This window comes from Theobroma cacao, chromosome 1 (assembly GCF_000208745.1).
Source record: "Theobroma cacao cultivar B97-61/B2 chromosome 1, Criollo_cocoa_genome_V2, whole genome shotgun sequence".
Classification (NCBI taxonomy): domain Eukaryota; kingdom Viridiplantae; phylum Streptophyta; class Magnoliopsida; order Malvales; family Malvaceae; genus Theobroma; species Theobroma cacao.
In genome coordinates, this window is record NC_030850.1 from 35,090,497 (window position 1) to 35,111,821 (window position 21,325).

General features: G+C 34.0%; 2 protein-coding genes across 5 annotated transcripts; both read left to right on the forward strand.

The window, feature by feature from the left end:
- Positions 202-5,347, forward strand: LOC18614249 (lysophospholipid acyltransferase LPEAT2). The gene is made up of 14 exons (XM_007051914.2): positions 202-852; positions 958-1,138; positions 1,226-1,285; positions 1,476-1,639; positions 1,730-1,793; positions 1,897-1,965; positions 2,241-2,336; positions 3,083-3,127; positions 3,312-3,382; positions 3,561-3,627; positions 3,779-3,829; positions 4,580-4,690; positions 4,811-4,858; positions 4,957-5,347. Exons 1-14 carry the CDS (start codon positions 344-346, stop codon positions 5,125-5,127), a joined length of 1,707 nt encoding a protein of 568 aa, XP_007051976.2. The 5' UTR covers positions 202-343; the 3' UTR covers positions 5,128-5,347.
- LOC18614250 (MADS-box protein SOC1) lies at positions 9,702-17,308 on the forward strand. Of its 4 annotated transcripts, none has more exons than XM_018114170.1 (8): positions 9,702-10,011; positions 10,710-10,899; positions 15,744-15,819; positions 16,045-16,106; positions 16,225-16,324; positions 16,413-16,454; positions 16,712-16,753; positions 16,851-17,308. In XM_018114170.1, the coding sequence occupies exons 2-8, from the start codon at positions 10,718-10,720 to the stop codon at positions 16,986-16,988; spliced, it is 642 nt and encodes a 213-aa protein (XP_017969659.1). In that variant the 5' UTR covers positions 9,702-10,011; positions 10,710-10,717; the 3' UTR covers positions 16,989-17,308. The 4 variants fall into 4 exon arrangements, with proteins under 4 accessions (XP_017969659.1, XP_007051979.1, XP_017969661.1 ...); XM_007051917.2 differs by having other exon boundaries at positions 9,739-10,250; XM_018114172.1 differs by having other exon boundaries at positions 9,739-10,107.

The following is a 21,325-nucleotide window of genomic DNA, read 5'->3' on the forward strand; positions in this document are numbered from 1 at the left end:
TACGTTAGTAGTGGCATTAATTTATTTCAAAATTGGAAAAATATAATACAAACAAAGACATAAGGACAAAGAAGAATACAAAACCGTAATTAAGAAAAAGGTTAAAGATAAGAAAAAAAAAAAAGGAGCCCACATGCAAAGCACGTGGCGACAGATATAATAAACGGACAACCTTTTTTGCCTCTTTTCTCCTCATTTTGGTCGGAAAGAAAACAAATTCAAGTCCGCCACATAAACCCCAAGTCCACTTTCCTTCACTCCCTCCAAACTTCACATTTCCAGCTCTCAAAAAGTGGAACCCCAAGAAAAAGTTCAGCTGATTCTTTATCCTTGATTCAGTATAATGGCGGAGCATGATCTGACCTCGCCCCTCCTCTCTCCTCGATCGTCCGATCAACCCCAAACTGTCCTCATCGTCTCCGACGACGAAGATTCCGAACCCTCCGATCGACCGCCATCCAATCAGCAATCTTCCCTCCAAACCGGCATTCCTCGTCAAAATCACAATCAGAGCTACGGGAACGGGAACGGGAACAGCCAAGTCAGCTCTCGGAATCCATACGAGTTTCTCGGGTCGGACGGGTTCTCGGTTCCGGCACCAACTACGATCGATCCGTTTCGAAACGGGACGCCGTTTGTTTCCGGGGTTTACGAAGTGATAAAGATATTGCTGTGTTTGCCGATTGCTTTAGCGAGATTGGTCTTGTTTGGGGTGTGTTTGGCAGTAGGTTATATCGCGACCAGGATAGCGTTAGAAGGGTGGAAGGATAAGCAAAATCCCATGCCGAAATGGAGGTCTAGAATCATGTGGGTCACCAGGGTTTGCGCTCGCTTTATTCTATTCTCTTTTGGGTGAGTTAAAAATCAAAATTATTTACTCTTTGAGTTGAAAGTTTCTACTATTTAGTTCACTATGGTTGAATTTTTTTTTCTTTTTCTGTGAATCTTTTCCTGCAGCTATCAGTGGATTAGAAGAAAAGGAAAACCAGCTCCAAGGGACGTTGCTCCAATAGTTGTATCTAATCATGTATCGTATATTGAACCTATTTTTTATTTCTATGAATTATTTCCGACAATTGTTGCGTCGGAGTCCCATGATTCCATACCCTTTGTCGGAACTATTATCAGAGCAATGCAGGTAATCTAGGATGTAAATTTGATAATCTGTTTTGTAGTTGCTGTTTGTTTTATGACCATACTGAATTCGTTGTCTTTTACTTCGTAGGTGATATATGTTAATAGATTCTCACAAGCATCAAGAAAGAATGCTGTAAATGAAATAAAGGTAGAAAGTTTCTATGACATTTGTATTTTACTTGTTTCACAAAGTTGTTTCTGAACTCTAGGAAATGAAAACTATGGTAATGTTCAATTGTTCATGAGTCTAAGTTAATTCTAATGAAGTAAATTATATAATTTTTATCAATTTATAAGCTATTTGATACAGAAATGTGCTTTCAAGGGTCTGAATACAGAGAAGGGCTTCATGTGATACATTTCCTAGACTGCTACTTTTTCCTGAGGGAACTACAACTAACGGGAAGGTCCTTATTTCATTCCAACTTGGTGCATTCATCCCCGGTCACCCAATTCAACCCGTAGTTGTTCGTTATCCCCATGTACACTTTGATCAATCTTGGTAGGACTCGACTTCTTTGGTGAAAACTTTCCTTTTCTCATTTTTTCATCTTTTTATTCTCTCTCTAAATATTTTTGTTGTCTTGTTTAGGGGGCTTATTTCTTTGGCTAAGCTCATGCTTAGAATGTTTACTCAGTTTCATAATTTTATGGAGGTATGTCATGGAGATTACTTAATTCAAATTTTTAGTATTGTGTTCCAATGTTAGCAAATGTGCATTCCGTTTAAATCTAATTTGCTATGTTTTTAATTGACAGGTAGAATATCTTCCTACCATTATGCCCCCAGATCATCAAAAGCAAAATGCTGTACACTTTGCTGAGAGGGTGAGTTTCTGCTTGTAATCAATCTAGTTTTGTTACTTATCTGACGTTTAATGTGTGTATTTTGAGTTTTTAAAGGTTAAACACCCGGTGTACATATTATGGAAATTTGCTGGAATTTTTTTATAGTAAATTCTAAGAAACTTTAGTTTTTATATTTTCTGGTGCTTGACTTTCATTTCCTATGGTTGCTAGTGAATCTTTAGGGATATGTTGAGGTATTCTGTAGTAATGTTGGGTTTTGTAGATTGTTGACTAGTTCATATGTTTGTCTGTAGACTGGTCAAGCTATGGCAAGTGCTCTCAATGTTGTACAAACATCTCATTCCTATGGGGATTTAATGCTCCTCATGAAAGCTGCTCAGTTACAAAAGGTGTGTGCTTCTCTCTGTGATTGTTTATGAAGCTTTAAATTGATGAAAATTGAGTTAACTTTGTTAGAAACTAGGGTTCCATGACATGTGGTTCATCTTGAAGTGCAATCATGAGGCATAACAACTTTTCTTCTTTTCTAGTAAAGTAATTGGAAATAAAGATTTTTAGTTACATTAAATATCAAGAAGATTTGGGATTGTGATTTCTATAAGTTGGTGGTATGATTTAGTAATTTATGTATACTAGAAGAGTCATTATTAAGCCTTTTCTTATGTTTCTTAAGAACAGAAATTTGCTAGTTTATGTTACTAATGTTGTCCTTAGTTTAAATGGTAAACTGTCCTCACTAATTTTAGATTTGCTATATTTACTAAGAGTGACATAGCTGAAGCATATAGATGGGTAGGTTTATGTCCATGTTTTCATCAAATTCATCTGATATAGATTGGTGAGTATAGAATAAAAATCACAAGGAGAAAATACTCTATTTAGTTTAGCAGCTTACTATTTAAGTTAAATTCACAACTCCTTGTAAGTGGATGTTTCGATATAGGATCAAGTACTGACTAATCAATTAATTCCTAGTACATTTTCTGACAGTATTAGCTGCACCTCCTTTCTGGAATGATTGCTGGTAATGACTGCCTGGCATCTGAATATTTACTTGTGTTAGTTTTATGCTTAGAATTGAATCAGTTGTCCTTTTATAGTTTGTGCTAATAGTTGTTTAATGTAAATTTTGCAGGAAAAGCCCTGGAGTTATATGGTTGAAATGGCCAGGATTGAATCGGTGAGTCAGGCATTGGAACTCCTCATATTTGAAACATACTCGTATTCTTTTGTCTTCAATGAAATACATTTGCATTTTGAAATTGATTTAACCTTGTCTACATTGGTTTCTATGAAGGTTCTTGGTCCTATGTTTTTTTCCAACCACTTCCTCACTTAGTAAACCACTTTATCTCATTTTTCAGCTGTACCATATAAGCAGTTTGGAGGCTGTGGACTTTCTGGATAAGTTTCTTTCCATGAATCCAGACACCAGGTATTGCTAAAGCATTTATGATGAAAAAAAATATTCTTTTTCTTTTTATTGAGCCAAATTAGAGTAGCAGATGCTAGACTTTTAAAACCATACCACCTCTAATTCTGGAACACTGAAGGATATTTATTTATTTCTTTTTCCAGTAATTTTTTAAGTTTTGAATCATCTCTTGTTGCAGTGGTTGTGTTAAACTTCATGATTTTTTGAGGGTTCTACGACTAAAGGCTTGTACACTTTCTGAAGAGGTCAGTTGCCCTTACCCTGTCTATTGATGTATGAATATGACTTCTTGTTGATCAAATCAAGCCGAAATACTTTTGAGTATTTTCTTAATATTTGCTTATTGTCATGACATTTTTTCGTCTCTTCTTTTGTGATTATTTTCTCGGAATACAGATATTTGGGTTCCTTGATGTGGAGAAGAATGGATCAATTACATTTAAGCAGGTACATGTCTTCATGTTGGCATTATGCTTTATTGTTTTGCTATCTGACCAAAAGTAGCGTATTCATGAAAAATTATTTGCTCTGGTCATCTCTAGAGACTCTTTGTACTTTATACACACAACCAAATACATGCCCCATTGATTAAATTTTATTTACCCTCTTCTCCTGCACAAAATCTAAATTTCACCCCCTAACCTTCTCCCATTAAGTTGTGAATCTGTGGACTCACTACTTTTCCTCTGCTAGTCATGATTTATGAATCGATGGACTTTGTCACCTTGCCACTACTGCTATTATATTGTCTTCAGTTATCAATATTTAGTAGTCAGCTGATGTCCCAGTATTAAAGCAAATTAAGAGCAGATGTAGAGAAGATAACTCTCTAGAGGCATATTTTTCTTGGTGATAAGTTTTGCATGGCCTTTTCTGTTCAATTCGGATAACTCTTGCAGATGAATCTCACTACATCTTTCAGTGTTGTTATTGGTTGCTTTATAAAACAAAAAACTATATCATTACCGGTTTCCTTATAAAACCAAAAACTATTCCTTACCCTGTCAGTTTTTATCTTGTTCTATGTTTTGTGTATTCTCTGGAAGGTTTCCTAACCATCTGAATTGAGTGAATTCTCTATGTTGTTTGTCCCTGATTTCGATATGAAACCTTTACCTGAATTTTGGTCTGAAGACATCTTAAGCAAAATTTGTTTCCATAGATGGCTTACTATAAAATATTCCTTCTTCCTGGCAGTTCTTATTTGGATCAGCTCAGGTTCTGAAGCAGCCACTATTCAGGCAAGCCTGCGAACTAGCCTTTGCTGAATGTGATGTGGAGGGAGAGAACTATTTTATGGAGAAAGATGTATGTTGTTCTTTCTTTCCTTCATCTGTACTTGATCGTTTTTTTTCATCTGTTTAACTTTTGTGCACTTATGCTCAGAACATTAACTTAACTCTTCGTTTCTGATTGCTTCTGAATCAGTTGGCAGATATTTTAAGACACGCAATTCCAGAGTTGAATGAAGATGAGGTAATAAAAAGAAGCTTTCTGGAATGTTAATGAACAATTTTTTTTTCTGGCTGTCATTTCTAGCTTGATCCAACCTACATGTCACTGGCTACTTGTAGATCCATGGGCTGTTCAATTTATTTGATACAGACAAGGATGGGAGGATAAGCAGAGATGATTTCTTTTCCTGCCTGAGAAAGAATCCTTTGCTGATATCACTCCTCTCACCCAGATTGCTGCATAGAGACACGTCCAAAGCCGGCGATAGGATGCTTGAGGAGATTGTGTGATGTATGGGCCGTTGTCTTTCACAATAGATAGGTTTTGGATTTTTGTGTACTATCTTTTTCATTCGTTGTTGGGTTTTCTTAGATATGGAAAGGAATGGATTCTTGCCTATTGTCATAAGTCTTTCAAAGAATATGGGCCTAATATGTTTTTTTGATGTTGCCCATGTTGTTGCTCGCATGAACGAATATTTACCAAATATAATTGATTTGTATTTACTCCTATAAAGTTTTATTTATAAATTTTAAATTAAGACATAAATATTAAGAATTATATCTCTTATTAAAATAATATTTAGATTAAAACAAACGAAGTCTGGACATGGGATAGGAGAAAGGTGGATGGGTTTTTCCAACCCAGGATTACGAACAGAAAGGGAGAAGCCTTTCCCAAACGGAAGTTAAACCGAAAATAAAGAAAAATTCCAAAGCAAAGGTAGCCAGATTCCTCCGATTTTTTTATTATATGAGTTTGACATATCGACGTCACAACTACGCCTCTTATAGCTAGCTTTTCCCCTTTAGTTGCTGCCTAGCTGGCCTACACTGAGGTACTTGACGTCCCTCCCCACTGAATTGGTTTGTGAGGATTTCCCAACGTCGTCGTCTTGATCGGAATTGGATTTCCTCTTTTTGGCTTTATTTTTTTTAATCCTCGATAATTATATGTACTAAAATCCAGTTTTACCAATTACAGTTCGTCACCCAGGTCATTAGTGATGCAACCCGTTTAAAATCAAATTCAATAATAATAATTCACTATTACCCTTGCGACCCATCGAAAATAAATTTCATAAGAACCTTTTCATGTATTCACGTATCTAATGACTAAGTTGATACATGACATTATTGGGAAGTTTTTTCTAAATTTATTTTTATATCAAGTTATAGATATTAAATTTCTCAACATCAAAATATTTAATTTAATTTAATACAAATAAGCTTGAAAATTAATGGCATTCTTTAAGAATATTGTAATCATTTTTTAATCAATGATTAATGTCACAGAGTCATCATTATCTTCTCTTAACAAATCAACTCAATGAAATATATAATATTTATATTTATAAATTTTTCAAAATTTTTCTACATGTTTAACGTAAAATTGAAATATTTTATTTATTTTCCTTGAATCGCTTGGTGTAATACTAACCATTTGAATCGACAGAAAACACAGGAAAAAAAAAAAAGGAAAATGGTTTTTGATTTCGTCTTTCCCTTTTTTTGAAAAGAAATTAGGGCAAAGATCAGATTAAAAACGACGACGAACAATTGCAAAGCCAAAGTTGAAGTGGACATCAAGAATAGGAGAATGAGCCTCGACAGCCACTGTTGTTTTCAGCATTAATGATTTTAACGGCGGATCGCTTCTCAAAATTAATACTAGGAAAAGTTGATATCCGTACTTACATTATTCCAAAATAATTAATATATCTACCTCAACATGTAACACCTAATCCACGGCCCAACATTTATCTTAAAAATATCGGGAAAAAAAAATGAATCAACATCGATGGTAATAAAAAAGAAAAAATTATGAGATAATATTTATTTATCGTAATTTTAGAAAATTGAATAGAAGAAAATAAAAAGATAAAAAATAATATTACAGATGAATTAAAAGATAAACACTGGATTAATATTACGTGAACTCAAATTTATTTTTTCTCCAATTTTGAAGCCAGATGGGAGTAGTCATTTACTATTCCACTGGAAAAAGTAGAATTAAATAAGGTAGGAAACTTATTTGGTTGCACTGTGCTTCTTTCTTTTATATTTCTAGCTGTCAATATAGTACAAGCTCATCAATATTTCATAATGGAAAACGGTTGACTTAGTTTGATCTTATTCAAAAACCATTGTTTCTCGAGATGGTAATGCTAAGTAGTACTTATTTCATATTTTTTTTAGCTCCCCACTTGGGTGCAAAGAATCCTTCTTTATTATTATTATATAAACTTAGTATGCATATATATATATATATATATATATATATATTTAATGGATGATTAATTATCGTCATTTATTAATTTATATTATATGATAATAACATAATATAATAATTTATTATAATGAATATATCATATCAACATCATATTCAAATAGATATAATATGATAAATGTTAATTTGATTAATTATATTTAATTAATTGTTAATTAAAAATTTATTGTAATTTAAAATAAAAACATATAAAAATTTAATTGATTGTAATAAAAAAAACATTTAAATTTTTATTAAATAATTTAAGAATTTTTTAAAGCATTATACCGTAAAAAGTTGAGTAGTGAGAATTCTCTCTTAAAACGTGGGAAGAGGAAAAACAAGTTCCCATCTTTAATTTCCCTTTGTCCTTCTCCTTTGAAGCTCACTGTTCCCACACGTTTGCATCTAGGTAATAAGTTACATCGGAGTTTTGTTCTAACAGTAGAGGAATCTTTCCTATGCGTCGAGTATGGACCATATTCCTGTACATATGTCACGTGGGAAAATAGGGGCTAAGATGAGCAGTGTCAGCCCTGGGTAAAGGAATCGTCGGTTCAAACATAGGCCCAAATTGCAGGACCACCCAACCCTAAGACATCTCAGTTCTGTTCCTCGAGAACTTTCTGAGGAATTTAGGTCTAAAGGCCATAACTGTCCACCTTATTTATTTCGTTTATTATAAAAATTTCCCACGGCGTAATCTCACAAATCCCGAATGTAATATGGACCGTTGGATTGAAACGTGATGGGATTAAATATTGAAAGGAGCATGGCACGCTTTGTGGTCCCCCTCGTAGCAAACCTTAGCCTCGTTTGTCAAGACTGATGTGAACAGAGAGAGAAGAAACAAAACGGCCCCCCTAAAGTCTTGGACAAACAAACCTAAGCCGACGCCCACAAATGGCATAAAAACCGCCACATCAAACTCACTGACAAGCGACAAGTGTCGCCAAATTAACCCTATTTATTTCATAAAAGAAAAATAAATAAATACCTAAATAATGGATTGGTTAGATGAATAAAAAAATATCTAAAGGCATAATACCAATTTCCTCCCGCCAACGAACTTAGCCCAATTTTCCACTTCCACCAATCTGTAAGTATAGTAAAATGGACGGCTTTGCATTTATGTTTAATTAAAAACACTTGTACCTTCTAATAATTTTATAATAATTGACCATACACAATAATTTTTTTGCTACAATGTTCACTGTTATATATGTCCTTTACGACATTTCACTCTATTTTTTTGATTGAAGTATTCATGAATCTTACCAAAAAGAACCCATGAAATTAAAATTTTAACTAATCTAAAATCTACCATAATAGGAATTAAGAATATAAAAAGCTTCTTAATTCTTAATATATGATTTGACAGTAAAAATAATACTAATGAAATTAATTGTTGGTATTCAGTACATTAAGATTTTACGTAATTGTATATTTTTAATAAGATTTTGGGTTTCTTAAGCTTATATTTAATATTAGAATGTAATTTATTTTATTAGACAATATAATAGATTATGATGTTGTCACTTTATTAACATGGTCACATCAAATAAGCTTAGATCATTTTTTTTATAAAAATATGTAAAATAAATTTAATAATGTAAATTCATATTTTATTATTTGAAAACATCTAAAGTATATAGTACATTCATATTATGTTTAAATCACAATTGTTCTTCTTGCAACTGCTAAGCATAGGAAAGCACATTTTGAAGTGAAGTTTGACAAACTTATGTAAGTAAATGAATATGAACACGATTACCCAAAAACAAAAAGAGGAAATATAATATAATATAATATATAGTAAAAAGAAAAATAAAAAGATGTTACCCGAAAAATGAAAAAACAAAACAAGTCGAAAAGAAAAAAGAAAAAAAAGAGAAAAAAAAAAAGAAAAGAAAAGAGACGTCAGTACTAAATCCTTGGCCTGTCTCTGACTGGCCACAGAAAAAGAAGAGGCCAAAAATCCCGTGGGGACTTCATCTAAACGTGGATCGACTAAACATTGAAGGCATGAGTGGGGTTTCTCTCTCTCTCTCTCTCTCGCGTCTTCGGTATCTGTTTTAGTTTTTTGTGGGTAAAAAAGAACGTGATGATCAGGACCTTCGTGAGCTTTCGAACCCTCATTGGCCGGCTGGGTACGGAAATGTACGGACGATGTTGACGTGTTCCGAACATTGTACCATCCCCACTTCCCATTTTTAACTTGGTACTGCTTGCTTTTTTCCTTCGTTCGTTTTTTGAAATTCAACTGAAAAAACAAAGGAGGAAAAAACCCAAAAAAAAAAAATACCAGAACGAGAGAAAGGAAGAAGGTTTGGACGCATAGCACAGACACCAGATTCTTTGTTGCAAATTCATTAGACTTTTCAACCCAAGCTTTGATTTCTCCTTTTCTCGATCTCTGCAAACTGTTTCAATATTTTTAGTAATATTTTTTTTCCTTTTTCCATGTAAGTTTTGTCTTTAGGGATTGTACTATGAGTTTACTAAAACAGGCAAAGCAAAGCAAAAAAGAAAGAAGAGTTTTCGAATAAAAAACGAGAATTATTGTTATAATATGCAATATAGTATAATATCTTTATTCTTTCTACACCTGTGTGACTACGGAGCGTGCATATTGTTTTAGTTACTTAATATAGGTGGGGTTTGAGGAAGCAAGGGAAAGCTAATGGATAGATGAATAAGGAAAGGTTATCATGTGTGGGTTCTCTTTTCTATCCTTTGGTGGTGACTAAAAAAGGGTCTGCCCAATAAATCAATCACAAGAAGATATTCTATCTTGGGTCTTCTTGGCTAGTCTCCACAACCATCAGATTTTCTTAGCTCTCTCCCTTTTTTGGTCTCCTCCTCCTCTAAGCTTTCTGGGTTTTGTTTTGGATTTTGCCTCTTTGGTAAGTAGAGGCTAAGCTTGATGATCTCCTTTTGGACGTTTACTTCGTTAAAGCTATTTAATTGAAGTTCAAGAGGGATCAGATCACCCGAAGAAAGTACATGTTTCTATGTTTATTGGATTTTCCAAATTTTGCTTCCCAGGCTTCTTACCTCCTTTGCTTCTTCCATTTCTTCTCCCTTCTTCTTCTTCTTCTTCCTCAAGATAAGAAAAGTTCCAAGTTCTTTCCTTGCCTATTTGGTAAGGTTTTGTTTTCCCTCATTTTCTTTTGGACTAAGGGGCTTTGTTTTTCACACTTTTTGGTGCCTTCAAAACAGTTTACACCAAAGAACATTTGGTTTTGTTGTGTCTTGTTTTCATTGAAGCAATCAAACCGCAAACATATGCCTCAGTTCCCTCATCTAAGCTTACAAAATCTCTATTATTTCTCATCTTTCTCGGCCTCTTTGTCCTCTCTCATAATTTAAAAGGCTTTCTGGGTTTCACTTGGTTGGGTTTCCTCTTTACCTTCAAGTTTTGCTCATTTTACACTCTTAATTAATTTGCTTTGTTTCTGCGTCCTAGGGAACTACGTTTTTTTTTTCTTTTCTCTTTCTCTGGAAAGTGAAACATTTTCTGTTTGTCTGTTTCATGTTTTCTTAGTGGTTTTTTGATGCTGTGTATAGTGATGATGGCTTCATGAGTTTTGTCTGCTTGAAGGTGCGGAGATGGTGAGAGGGAAGACTCAAATGAGGCGCATAGAGAACGCCACGAGCAGGCAAGTAACCTTCTCTAAGCGGCGAAATGGATTGCTAAAGAAGGCTTTTGAGCTATCAGTTCTTTGTGATGCGGAGGTTGCTCTTATAATTTTCTCCCCAAGAGGCAAGCTTTATGAATTTGCAAGTTCTAGGTATGCTGAGTTCCTCATTTTCAATACTTAATCACTGCTGTAGTATCCTGGCCAATCTGTGTGCTTCCCACTTTATCTGACGAGCTTCACAATTTTCTTGTATGTGATCATCCCAGTCTTTCCTCTTTCTTTTTTCCCTTTTAATTAACTACTAATTCCGTACCATTTTCTTTGTTATAAATGGGATTTTCAACCTAGGGTTGTGTCATCTGACGCTGTCCTCTCTCATACGTACACACAGTAAAACAAATATAGTTTGTAAGTTAGATCTTAATCTCCCATTGATTTCTGTAGTTATTTTTCCTTTTCTATTGAACGTTAAACAGGGAAAGAAAGTGAAAAGCTGAATTATTCTTGAACTCGTTTAAAGTATCCTCCATTAATGTTTCATACGATGGCGGTTGCCTTTCTGTGTGAGTGCCTGTCTACATTGTTCTTCATGTGGGGTTTCCAACAATCATATTAAACTAAAATTTTTCCTTACTAATTCCGTATTCTTGATTAAGTGTTAAATGCTGTTTTGAAGGAGAGTTGGCTATTCCTAGTACAATGTAAAAAATGCTTTCTTTTTCTTTTTTGTGGGGAGGTTTTGAAGAGGCAGGTGACCCTGTGTATATTATATTTGTTACAACAAATAACAGCTTAATGACTAAAATGCAGGCTTATCACTAACATAGTGAAAACTAACCTACCCCTTCTCCCCAAAAAGAGACCTTTCTTTATTGAAATGTCCTTCTACCGTAACCATTTAAAGCGTTTTCAGAAACGGTGTTTACCCAAGGAAAAGGGTACAGCCCCTGGTACAATTTCTGATAACCTATTTTATGAGGGGAGGGGGGAGGTATTGTATGTTTTCAACTGGTACACTGATTAACTTTGGGATACACAAATTCTTGGTTGTGCCACTGTTTTCTCTTTCAAGGATGTTACCTAATTTTCCAAGGCAGGCACAATAAAATTTGTAACTTGACATTATCTTACCCTTTCCTAAAGTAGAAAGGGTGCCATGAAGTGATGTGGGAGTGCTTGTGCTATTTGTAGGCATATTGGTTTCATCCATTGTATTGGAGTCACATCCTCATTCCCATCCAAACCCACTACCGGGCTTCTTGATGTACTTAAATTAAAAAAGTTAATCATTGCAACTGACTATATGACTAAACTTTTTCCTCCCTTGTACTGTTTGATTCAACTTCAATCACCACCATTTTTGATCTTATGATATTAATCCCAGTGCATGAAGATGAAATACTGTCAAATGTGGATAGAGGAAAGGAAAGCTTCATGTAATACATGTGGGATGAGAAACTTGATTCACAACAAATAATCCTAATATCCCATCAAGCACCTGAGTTCTTAAAGATCAACAGATAAATTTTATACAGCTATGGTTGTTGTTGAAAATGTTTATGGCATGCAGATAATTTCAAATTCTTTCTCTTTTCCTTTTTATTGTTTAATAAAAGATAGGAAGATTCTTTGGGTGACTAACCTCAGGTGCTGTTCCATTAATTTTGGCAAAGTCAGGTGTACCTATAAGACCTCTCAACCAAAATTATTTCCGTCTTTTTTCGGTTCACTGATTTGAGGTTGATATGACAATTAAGCTAATTATTTGCTTGGTTTAATAAACTTTCTTAAATCCAACTCAGAACCTTAAACTTGGGAAAATGCTATATATCTTTTTTTTGGTTAAATTGGGAAAATTTCTGTAAGTGTTAGCAATTTTTTTTTTATTTGGGGTTATATTGTCATTAATTAATTTGACATCCTATGTAAAAATTTTATGATAGCAATGTAAAACTCTGCAGTGCGGCTCGTGGGATTTTCAGTTTTACTTGTAAGCAGATTTTTATTGAAAGAGTTTAGAAAAGAGTCCCAAACAAAGAAGGAGAGATTGGACTGAAGTCCTACAATGACACATCCCTAGCAACACTGACAACATAAATTTGTGTTTTAAGTGTTAGTCTAATGCTCAGAACTTTGATGGTTCCTAACTTTTTATAGGCAGCAAGCATCTGAGCCTTAATTACTACTATGATTTTATTTGTGTACTCTTTGCCCAATCATATGTACCTCTGTGGATTCTTCAGTATTTCATTCCCATGCTGCTGCTTGTGAAGTCCAATAGTTTCTCTTATTCTAATCAGTTTGTTGGCAATGATTGTAATTTTAATTGACTCGCATTCAGTTGCATCTCTTTGTTCTTCAAGCAATTGGAAGGTAGGCTATATAGCTGATGTCTCTAATTGGTATCTGTAATCTATAGGAGAAACAATGTAGTCTTGATTGATGGCTTTATTATCCTTTTCTAGGAAAATCAAAATCACATATTCAAATCTCCCCTTTTACTTAAGTTTGCTCACCATACTAAATTATGAATTGAAAACTAAGATCATGCTCAAATTTGGAAGCCATGATATCATTTTCTCCTGTTTATGACATTTGATATAACATTCTCCTGTTTTACTTATGTGTTCATTCCAATATGCTCTTGAAGCTGTTCTCTCTTTAAAATTTCATTTCCTCTTTTCTTTTAAAAGACTGTAAAAGTTGTCAAATAGTTAATAAAGTGTTAGTATTGCAGCCACAAGAAGGATTCTTTATGGCATCTACTGGATTACATGGATGTTATATCCTTAGTCAATTTGGTTTATATTCAACTTGCATCTCTACATTTGATCTGGTTATTGGCCAACAATGAAAGATCCTTCATTTATTTACTAGCATTCGTTTGTGTTAACAACTCTATTTCCTCTCATCCAAAAGCATTTGTGAAGTGAATAGTTCCAATCATTTTATCAAAAAAATTAAATGAAAGCAATCCTGATGATGGATTATTTTTTTTTTTGAAAGAACTGAATTTATTTTTTACATGATTTAACAAATTTCGATTTTGCTATTTACACTAGTGTAACTTTGCAATGATAATAAACATGTTTAAACCCTTAAAATTCTCTTATTTTTATTATCAAAATGTTCAATGTTATAAAATAAAGAGGTGGAAAAGAACATATGTTGGGTATTGGTTACCCCATTTCCTACAGTTGGAAACTTACACTATCAATAAATTTAAGGTAACCATAGTTGATTCTATTGAAGGCTTTCTTTCTTTGATGGTTAACACTTAAAACATCAATAGCCCTTTCTGATCAGGTGGAGACCATGAACTTGAGCTTTGAAAACCACCTTTCTTATTTCTCCTGTTGTTGCATTAACACTACTCCTTAAGCAATAGCACCCCTTGCCATTGCTTTCTAGGCAGTTTCAAGTAATTGCATAAAACCTCACTTGATGAATTTGATCTATGTAGCACTTAGTTGATTCAGATTGTTATCATGTAACAGGAAGCCATTTGATTGTTCTAAGAACTTACCTTCAAGTAAATTAGCCGAATAAGATTTGCAGGTCTTCCTTGATCTTCCTAGGTGATGTTAACATTGTTAAATTTTTTTGCATCTCATCCATGTTTGAATTGCAGTAAGGCTTGCTCATTTGGTAGGCAGTTTTGGGTCAGCAAATTAACAAGAAAATCTCCAAAAAAAAAAACTGAAAAAAAAAATAGTGACAGAGGAGCATCTAGGATTCTATTTAGTTTTTTTAATTTTAGTTGATTTAGGATTTATTTTCTTTATTCTATTTAGATTGGGTTTTAATATCTTTGACTTAGCCAACCAAAGTGAAGTTTTGGCTATTTTCACCTTAGTGGGTTTCCAACCTTATCAAGATTAATGATTCACCTTAATAGGATTTTCAACTTTGCCATAATTAGTGTCTTTCACAACGTCCGGGTGTCTTTACAACGTCCCGATGTCAAATAGAGACTACATCTTTAATTGATTTCAACAGACTGCATACTTTTGGTTATATTGAATCATAACAGAGAGGACTGATATTGCTACCACTAACAAAATCTCCTAGAAATGAACGTAATGCAACCAACTTTTATCTTAAAAGGTATAATAATACTAATATTGATTTAGTTGCCACTGATATTGTTTACCTTTTTGTTCATTTTTTTTTATAAATAAAGAATAAAGATCTTTGTAGAAAATTAAAACTATATTTTGGCTGGGAAATGAGCATATAGTTAAAGGGTAAAACAATTCAAATATAATGCTTCAATATTTTGCTTTTATTATATCTTAACATTAGTTTTTCTTTTTCCCTTTTTAGTAGCACAAACAGTATCCTATAATAGAACCCAAGAAAAAGAAAAAGCTTCATTCATGATTTCATCTTATCATAGCATGATTTTCTTGCTTTTTAATGACTGCGCAAGTTGGTTTGACATTCATACCATTTACATGAACTTTGTCTTTCAAGATTTTGTCACTTTTTCTTTCTTTGTTTTTGGCAATAAAGTGCATAGGGCGGCCAAATTGTAATATCTTATCAATCTCTTCGCAGTTGGCACATCCAGTCCTCTTTCACACACGGTATATATGCAATTATTGGCATAAATTCCAGGAACACTTAATAATGCCATCATTCTTATCCTCGTCTACACATGTTTTAGTTTGAACATATGATGGTTCTTTTAACTAATACAGGAGAAGGGAACGGTACATATTAACTATTTTTTAAGTATGACCAGTTTGTAATCGACTTTTCGTATCGTTTTATGATATGTAATATATTCTCTGTTTTTGTCTTTATTGCATACATATGTGTGTGTGTGTGTATATATATATGAAAATTTTTGGGTCAAAAATTTTTTAGCTTTTCCTAAACTTGTGAATGATCCTATCTGGATTTCATTTCTAAGATTTCAAAAGTTGTAGTGTTTTTACTGTGAAAGCTGAGAAGCATTGATTGTATTGCTACTGGTTTTCATTCTTCAGCATGCAGGAGACAATAGAACGTTACAACAGGCATACGAAGGATACTCGAACCAAGCCAAGTGAACAAAACATGCAGGTAAGGCATTTTCTAGCTTCGGTTAATCCTTTCTCTTTGTATGTGTGCATTAGCCAGTATCCAATTGTTGTTTTCTTTTTATTGCAACAACATAGGCCATAGCACATGTCAGTTTCGGGTTCGGATTGGCTATGAGCTGTATTTATCGGTTATAAGATGGCGTAACATCATATTGATTGAGAGTTTGTTTCTTGCTTTTCTCATGCACATTGATTGAAATGGCAGCTTCTGAAGACTGAAGCAGCAAACATGGTGAAAAAGATTGAGCTTCTTGAAGTTTCAAGACGGTACTAGGCCTAGTTCAAGATTCTTTTTTTCCACCCAAATGTCGTTGGTTACTCATTCCTAGTAATACATTGAAATCCTAAAGAAGGGTTTTGAAATTTGAGTCTGCAAATGCCTCAGGAAACTACTAGGGGAAGGCTTAGGGTCATGCACGCTAGAAGAATTACTGCAGATTGAACAACAGTTGGAAAGGAGCGTAAGCAGCATCAGAGCAAGAAAGGTTAACTATGGAAACAATTTATATATGAGTTTTCTCGACATATTACAGAATGAAAATCTAACATGCTTAATCCTTGTCTACTTTTCAGGCACAAGTTTTCAAGGAACAGATAGAGCAATTAAAAGAAAAGGTAAGCCTTGAGCATTTTCAATAATATATTCAGACCTCAACAGTCACAGATTTTCATGCTGATTATATTGATTCCAAGAGCTTCTAACAAAAAGATAAGCGTCAAAACTATACATAAAGAATTGCAATGTCGGAAAAGGAAAAGCTTATTTGATTGGGGCCATGGAAGAAATAAACTAATGAAACTGATTCTTCTTTGCCTTTCAAAGAGTGACTACTGATTGCTGATAACTGTCCTACTTTTTGACCAAAACTCAGGAAAAAGTCCTAGCAGCTGAAAACGCAAGGCTTTGTGAGAAGGTAAGGAATTGGGATAGTTTACGAGGATCCCTTTTTGACATTGTGTCATCAATATCTTTGATACAAGAAACGCTTCATGCTTGTCTTCTGCTTTCAGTGTGGTATGCAGCCGTGGCAAGGATCAAAGGAGCAGAAAGAGAATGTTCCCTGTGATGAAAGCAGTCCAAGCATAGACGTGGAAACCGAATTGTTCATCGGACCACCTGAAAGGAGAACAAAATGCTTCCTGCTATAGAACTGATTGATGACAACTTATCCCATCCCTCGCACATATGAATACAAGGCAAAAGTTCACATATTACGCTTCTTAGTTTTGAATAAAATGCATACCAGCAATGGTGTGGTAAGTGTAAAAATGTTCGTTGCAGAAACTGCCATAAGCATGACCAAGGGCTCGCTGTGTAAAACATAGTATCTTGGAGCATGGTACATGTCATTGAAATGCTTCAATATTTTATTAACTTGTTTTTTAGAGGATCAATCCTGCTGCTTCAGGATATATTGATTGTCATTTAGCATATCTGAAGGGAAAAGAAACTTCTGCCATTAAATCAATGCCAGTTTTTACAATAAAATTGCTGCTATAATTTATATCTAGGAGAGACAGTGAACTCTGTTGGCTCATGTGCATCAAAATGAATAATACTTCCACAAGGCAAAAATCATGTGGCAAAATGTCCAAAATTGATTAGGGAGTAACATTTTCGTCTTTTCATGACAGAATTCAGTGCTGACGCAATGAGTTAGCGTGAAAATAAAAACTTGCACTCGACAGAGCTTGTAAGATTGATGAACAAGTTTCTAACACCTAAACTTACACTTAAAATTTAAGAGAAAATATAATATCATTCAATAATTCATAAAAGATACGTTTAAATTGTCTAAAAAATTAAGCTTAAGGGTGCGATTTATAATAGTCTAATCTTATTTAACTTAAACTTTGAGTGCAAGTAAAATAAATTAAAATAAGAAACTATTCTACCCTAGATTTCCTTGGAGTATAAGAAAAATAAATTTCTAAACCCATATTTACTTATCGTCTAAATAAAATAAAAGATATTATATCTATAATTCCTATGTAAGACTCTTAACTAAACAAAGAGAACATTAAAATTATGAATATACCCATTTATGATTTTTGGGCTTTTGTCTTGGTTTCTGATGCCTAGTTTGCTCTAAGAAATTGTCTACTAGATGTTCTATGTCATTCCCCTCCACTTGAGAAAAACTCGACTTCGAGTTAACTTGTAGATCTGGATACAAAGGTTCATCTGATGGATGAAATGAGTAAATATCCGTCACATTAAATGTTTTGGAAATTCTCATTGTATCTGGCAAATTCACAACATATGTATTGTCATTATGTCTAACACTAGGAATCAAATCAATATGGTGCTGAAAATCTCTCATGGATGGTAAGCCATCAAGCAAATCTTTTGGCATCACCTTACTGAATTCTTCAAGTAACAGTTTAACAGCTTCTGGATACTCTACTATTTTCTTATCATCTTCAATTGTCAACACTTGTTTCACAATTAGAGCATGCACCTCCATTGACTCTTTGAAAACAGCCTCTATCTCATTCCCTAAATGAGTAAGGGTAAAGAAAATCCACCCCTCCACTTTAAAAGCTATGGTTTTGGCATTTCCTTTCATTGGCAATAAAGTAAACTTTATGCCATTTTTCTCCAACTTGTAAGTGTTTTCTTTCTTATCATGCTGTGTTGCAACATCAAATTGCAAAGGTCTACCAAATAACAAATGACAAGCATCCATATCCACATTATCACAATATACCTCATCCTTGTATTTACCAATGGAAAAAGGTATCTTGCACCGTTCTGTTACTTGAATCTTTTTTGCTTTCTTAATCCAACCAATGTAGGGATTTGGGTGCTTTTCAACTTTAAAACCCAAACTCTCCACATCATCTTTACCAATAATATTCTCACAATTACTACTATCAATAATCACATCAAATAAGCGATTAGTGATAATACACCTAGTTCGAAATAATTGATTTCGCTGAGTGTTATTCTTCTATTTTGGAGACATCATTCTTTTCACCACATAGTTTTGGCCATCGTCATAATCCTCATACTCATCATCATCCCTATCTAGATCACAGCAAATCTCATCATCTTCTTCTTTTCGTTCCACCGCTTGAATTGCTTTACTGAAAAGACAGTCATTGGATCTCTGACCAAGTTGATTGCATTTGAAACACTTTCTTGGAGTTGGTTTGACATAGGGATATGTAGTTTTTTGCCCCTCCTTCGTATCTATCACTTTGTGCTTTCCAATTGCCTTATTCTCGTTGTTTTAGTCATTGCGTGCAAAACTATTATGAACTGATTTATTCTTATCATTGGATGCCCTATAATTACCCCCATTGTAACTTTTGCGAGACTAATCATATCTGTTCTTTTCCTGCAATATCAGTTCAATCTTTCAAGCAATATTTCGTGCCTTCGATAAATTTTGCAATACTTGTACCCTTATCTTTTCTCTAATAACTGGCTTCAACCCTTCAAGATATCTAGCAACCTGTTGCCTTTCGGTCTTTCTCAAGTCATTCATTTCGGCTAGCCTCATAAATTCAACAGTGTACTCATGTATAATTTTCTGACCTTGATTGCATCTCTGGTATTTCTGAAACAAAATTTGCTTATAATCAGGAAGAAGAAAATCCTTTTGTAACAGTTGCTTCATCTTGTACCAAGTTTTAACTGGTGCTTTCCTTCTGCATTTTAACCTTTCCCACCATGCAGAAGCTCTACTTTTTAATCTGCAAGCAACAAGTCTCACCCTTTTTCCTTCTAGAATCTTGATATATTCGAAAAACTTGTCTATTTCGATAATCCAATCCATAAATTCTTCAATATTTAAATTTTCATTAAAGTAAGGAATATCCACATTTAATCTGAAATCTCTGATATTTTGATCATAATAATTATTTTTTTCATATTCAACGTATCTTACAAGATGTGCAAAATAATCATCTTCTTCATCGAAATCTTCCATATAGACTTATTGTCTACGCCTATTGGCAGGACAAGGTTTGCCGATAGGCTGTTTGTGAGCTACATCACCTCTGGTACGTGGCCTTTCATTATCCTAATTTCTGTTTGCATCTACGCCTAAAACATCAAATCGATCTGCAATTTCTTCAAAGCGTCGTTCCAAACGCTAGAGTCTGAGATTCATTCGTTGCTCCAAAGCTCTTAACGCCACCCCTTGATCTTGCACTGCAGATCGCGAGGTCTTAGTCCCATGATCTTTGCCATGATGAGAACCACTGCCTATCATAATTAGGTCACTTGCCATTAGGTCCACTTTGATACCAACTGATGCAGCTAGTTAGCACGAAACAAAGGCTTGCACTCGACAGAGCTTTTAAGATTGATAAATAAGTTTCTAACATAGAAACTTACACTCAAAATTTGAGAGAAAATATAATATTATTCAATAATTCATAAAAGATAAGTTTAAGTTGTCTAAAAAACTAAGCCTAAGAATGTTATTTATAATAGTCTAATCCTACTTAATTTAAACTTGAAGTGCAAGTAAAGTAGATTAAAATAAAAAAGTATTCTATTTAGATTTTCTTGGAGTACAAAAAAAATAAATTTCTAAACCTATATTTACTTGTCATCTAAGTAAAATAAAATAAAATAAATCTTATATAAGACTCTAACTAAATAAAAAAAAAATAAAATTATGAATATACTCATTTATAATTTTTGAGCTTTTGTCTTGGCTTTAGACTCGACTTGCTCTAAGAAATTATTTGCTAGACGTCAAGTGCGCTGCCCTGTAACCGTTAATGGCAATGCCAAATGAAAGAACTTCCACCTCAGAGTCTTTTACATCTTGTCATGGAAAATCTGATTGCAGTTGACAATAACAAATAAATATTTGAGATGGCGTCCGCGTTACAAAGAAACCAACCCAACGACCACGAACTACCCACAAAAGCATCATCAAACGCCATTTATTGTGAACATATATAAAGATTAAAGACTGCCATCTTTTTATTTTCTGGTACAAAGGAAGGCCAGCGGCCCTGATTCCTGAACAATGAAACTTAATGGTGAGCAAATGCTAATGCCATGACTCCTTTATTCTAGCTTATATATAGAAAAAAGAAAAAAAACGTATTATAATTAAACCTGGAAAGCAAAAGAAAAGAAGAGGAAAGGGGAAGACACCGAGATAACGAACAGCCACGGGATTATCCTTTATGTTTTCAGAGCATGGAGTAAAGGACTATCTGTGCAACTTACCATAGACCTCGGATTTGGAACCCAACATTCAATTACCAGGTCCAAGATTAATGCCCATTAACTGAGCCAACACTCTCCTGACCAAGTTTCCCTGGAAATTATTGACTCTTTAAGTTGCCGTATTCAACTAAAACTTTTGTACAGGTAGCAATAAAATCGAGTTTTTAAGGCTCTCGAGCTTTTCACCTAGATCACTTGGTGATTCCTCCAGACACATCTATTTCAAGCTGTTCACATTTGATACTTAGGTGATGATTGAAGCTTGGGAGAAAAGCGAGGTGGCTCT

Coding starts and splice junctions, on each gene's coding strand:
- LOC18614249 (XM_007051914.2), top strand. CDS start 344: ATGGCGGAGCATGATCTGACCTCGCCCCTCCTCTCTCCTCGATCGTCC. Junction 1,286..1,475: donor ATGCTGTAAATGAAATAAAG/GTAGAAAGTTTC, acceptor GTCTGAATACAG/AGAAGGGCTTCATGTGATAC. Junction 2,337..3,082: donor AAGCTGCTCAGTTACAAAAG/GTGTGTGCTTCT, acceptor TAAATTTTGCAG/GAAAAGCCCTGGAGTTATAT.
- LOC18614250 (XM_007051917.2), top strand. CDS start 10,112: ATGTTTCTATGTTTATTGGATTTTCCAAATTTTGCTTCCCAGGCTTCT. Junction 10,900..15,743: donor TATGAATTTGCAAGTTCTAG/GTATGCTGAGTT, acceptor TTCATTCTTCAG/CATGCAGGAGACAATAGAAC. Junction 16,107..16,224: donor CTTCTTGAAGTTTCAAGACG/GTACTAGGCCTA, acceptor CAAATGCCTCAG/GAAACTACTAGGGGAAGGCT.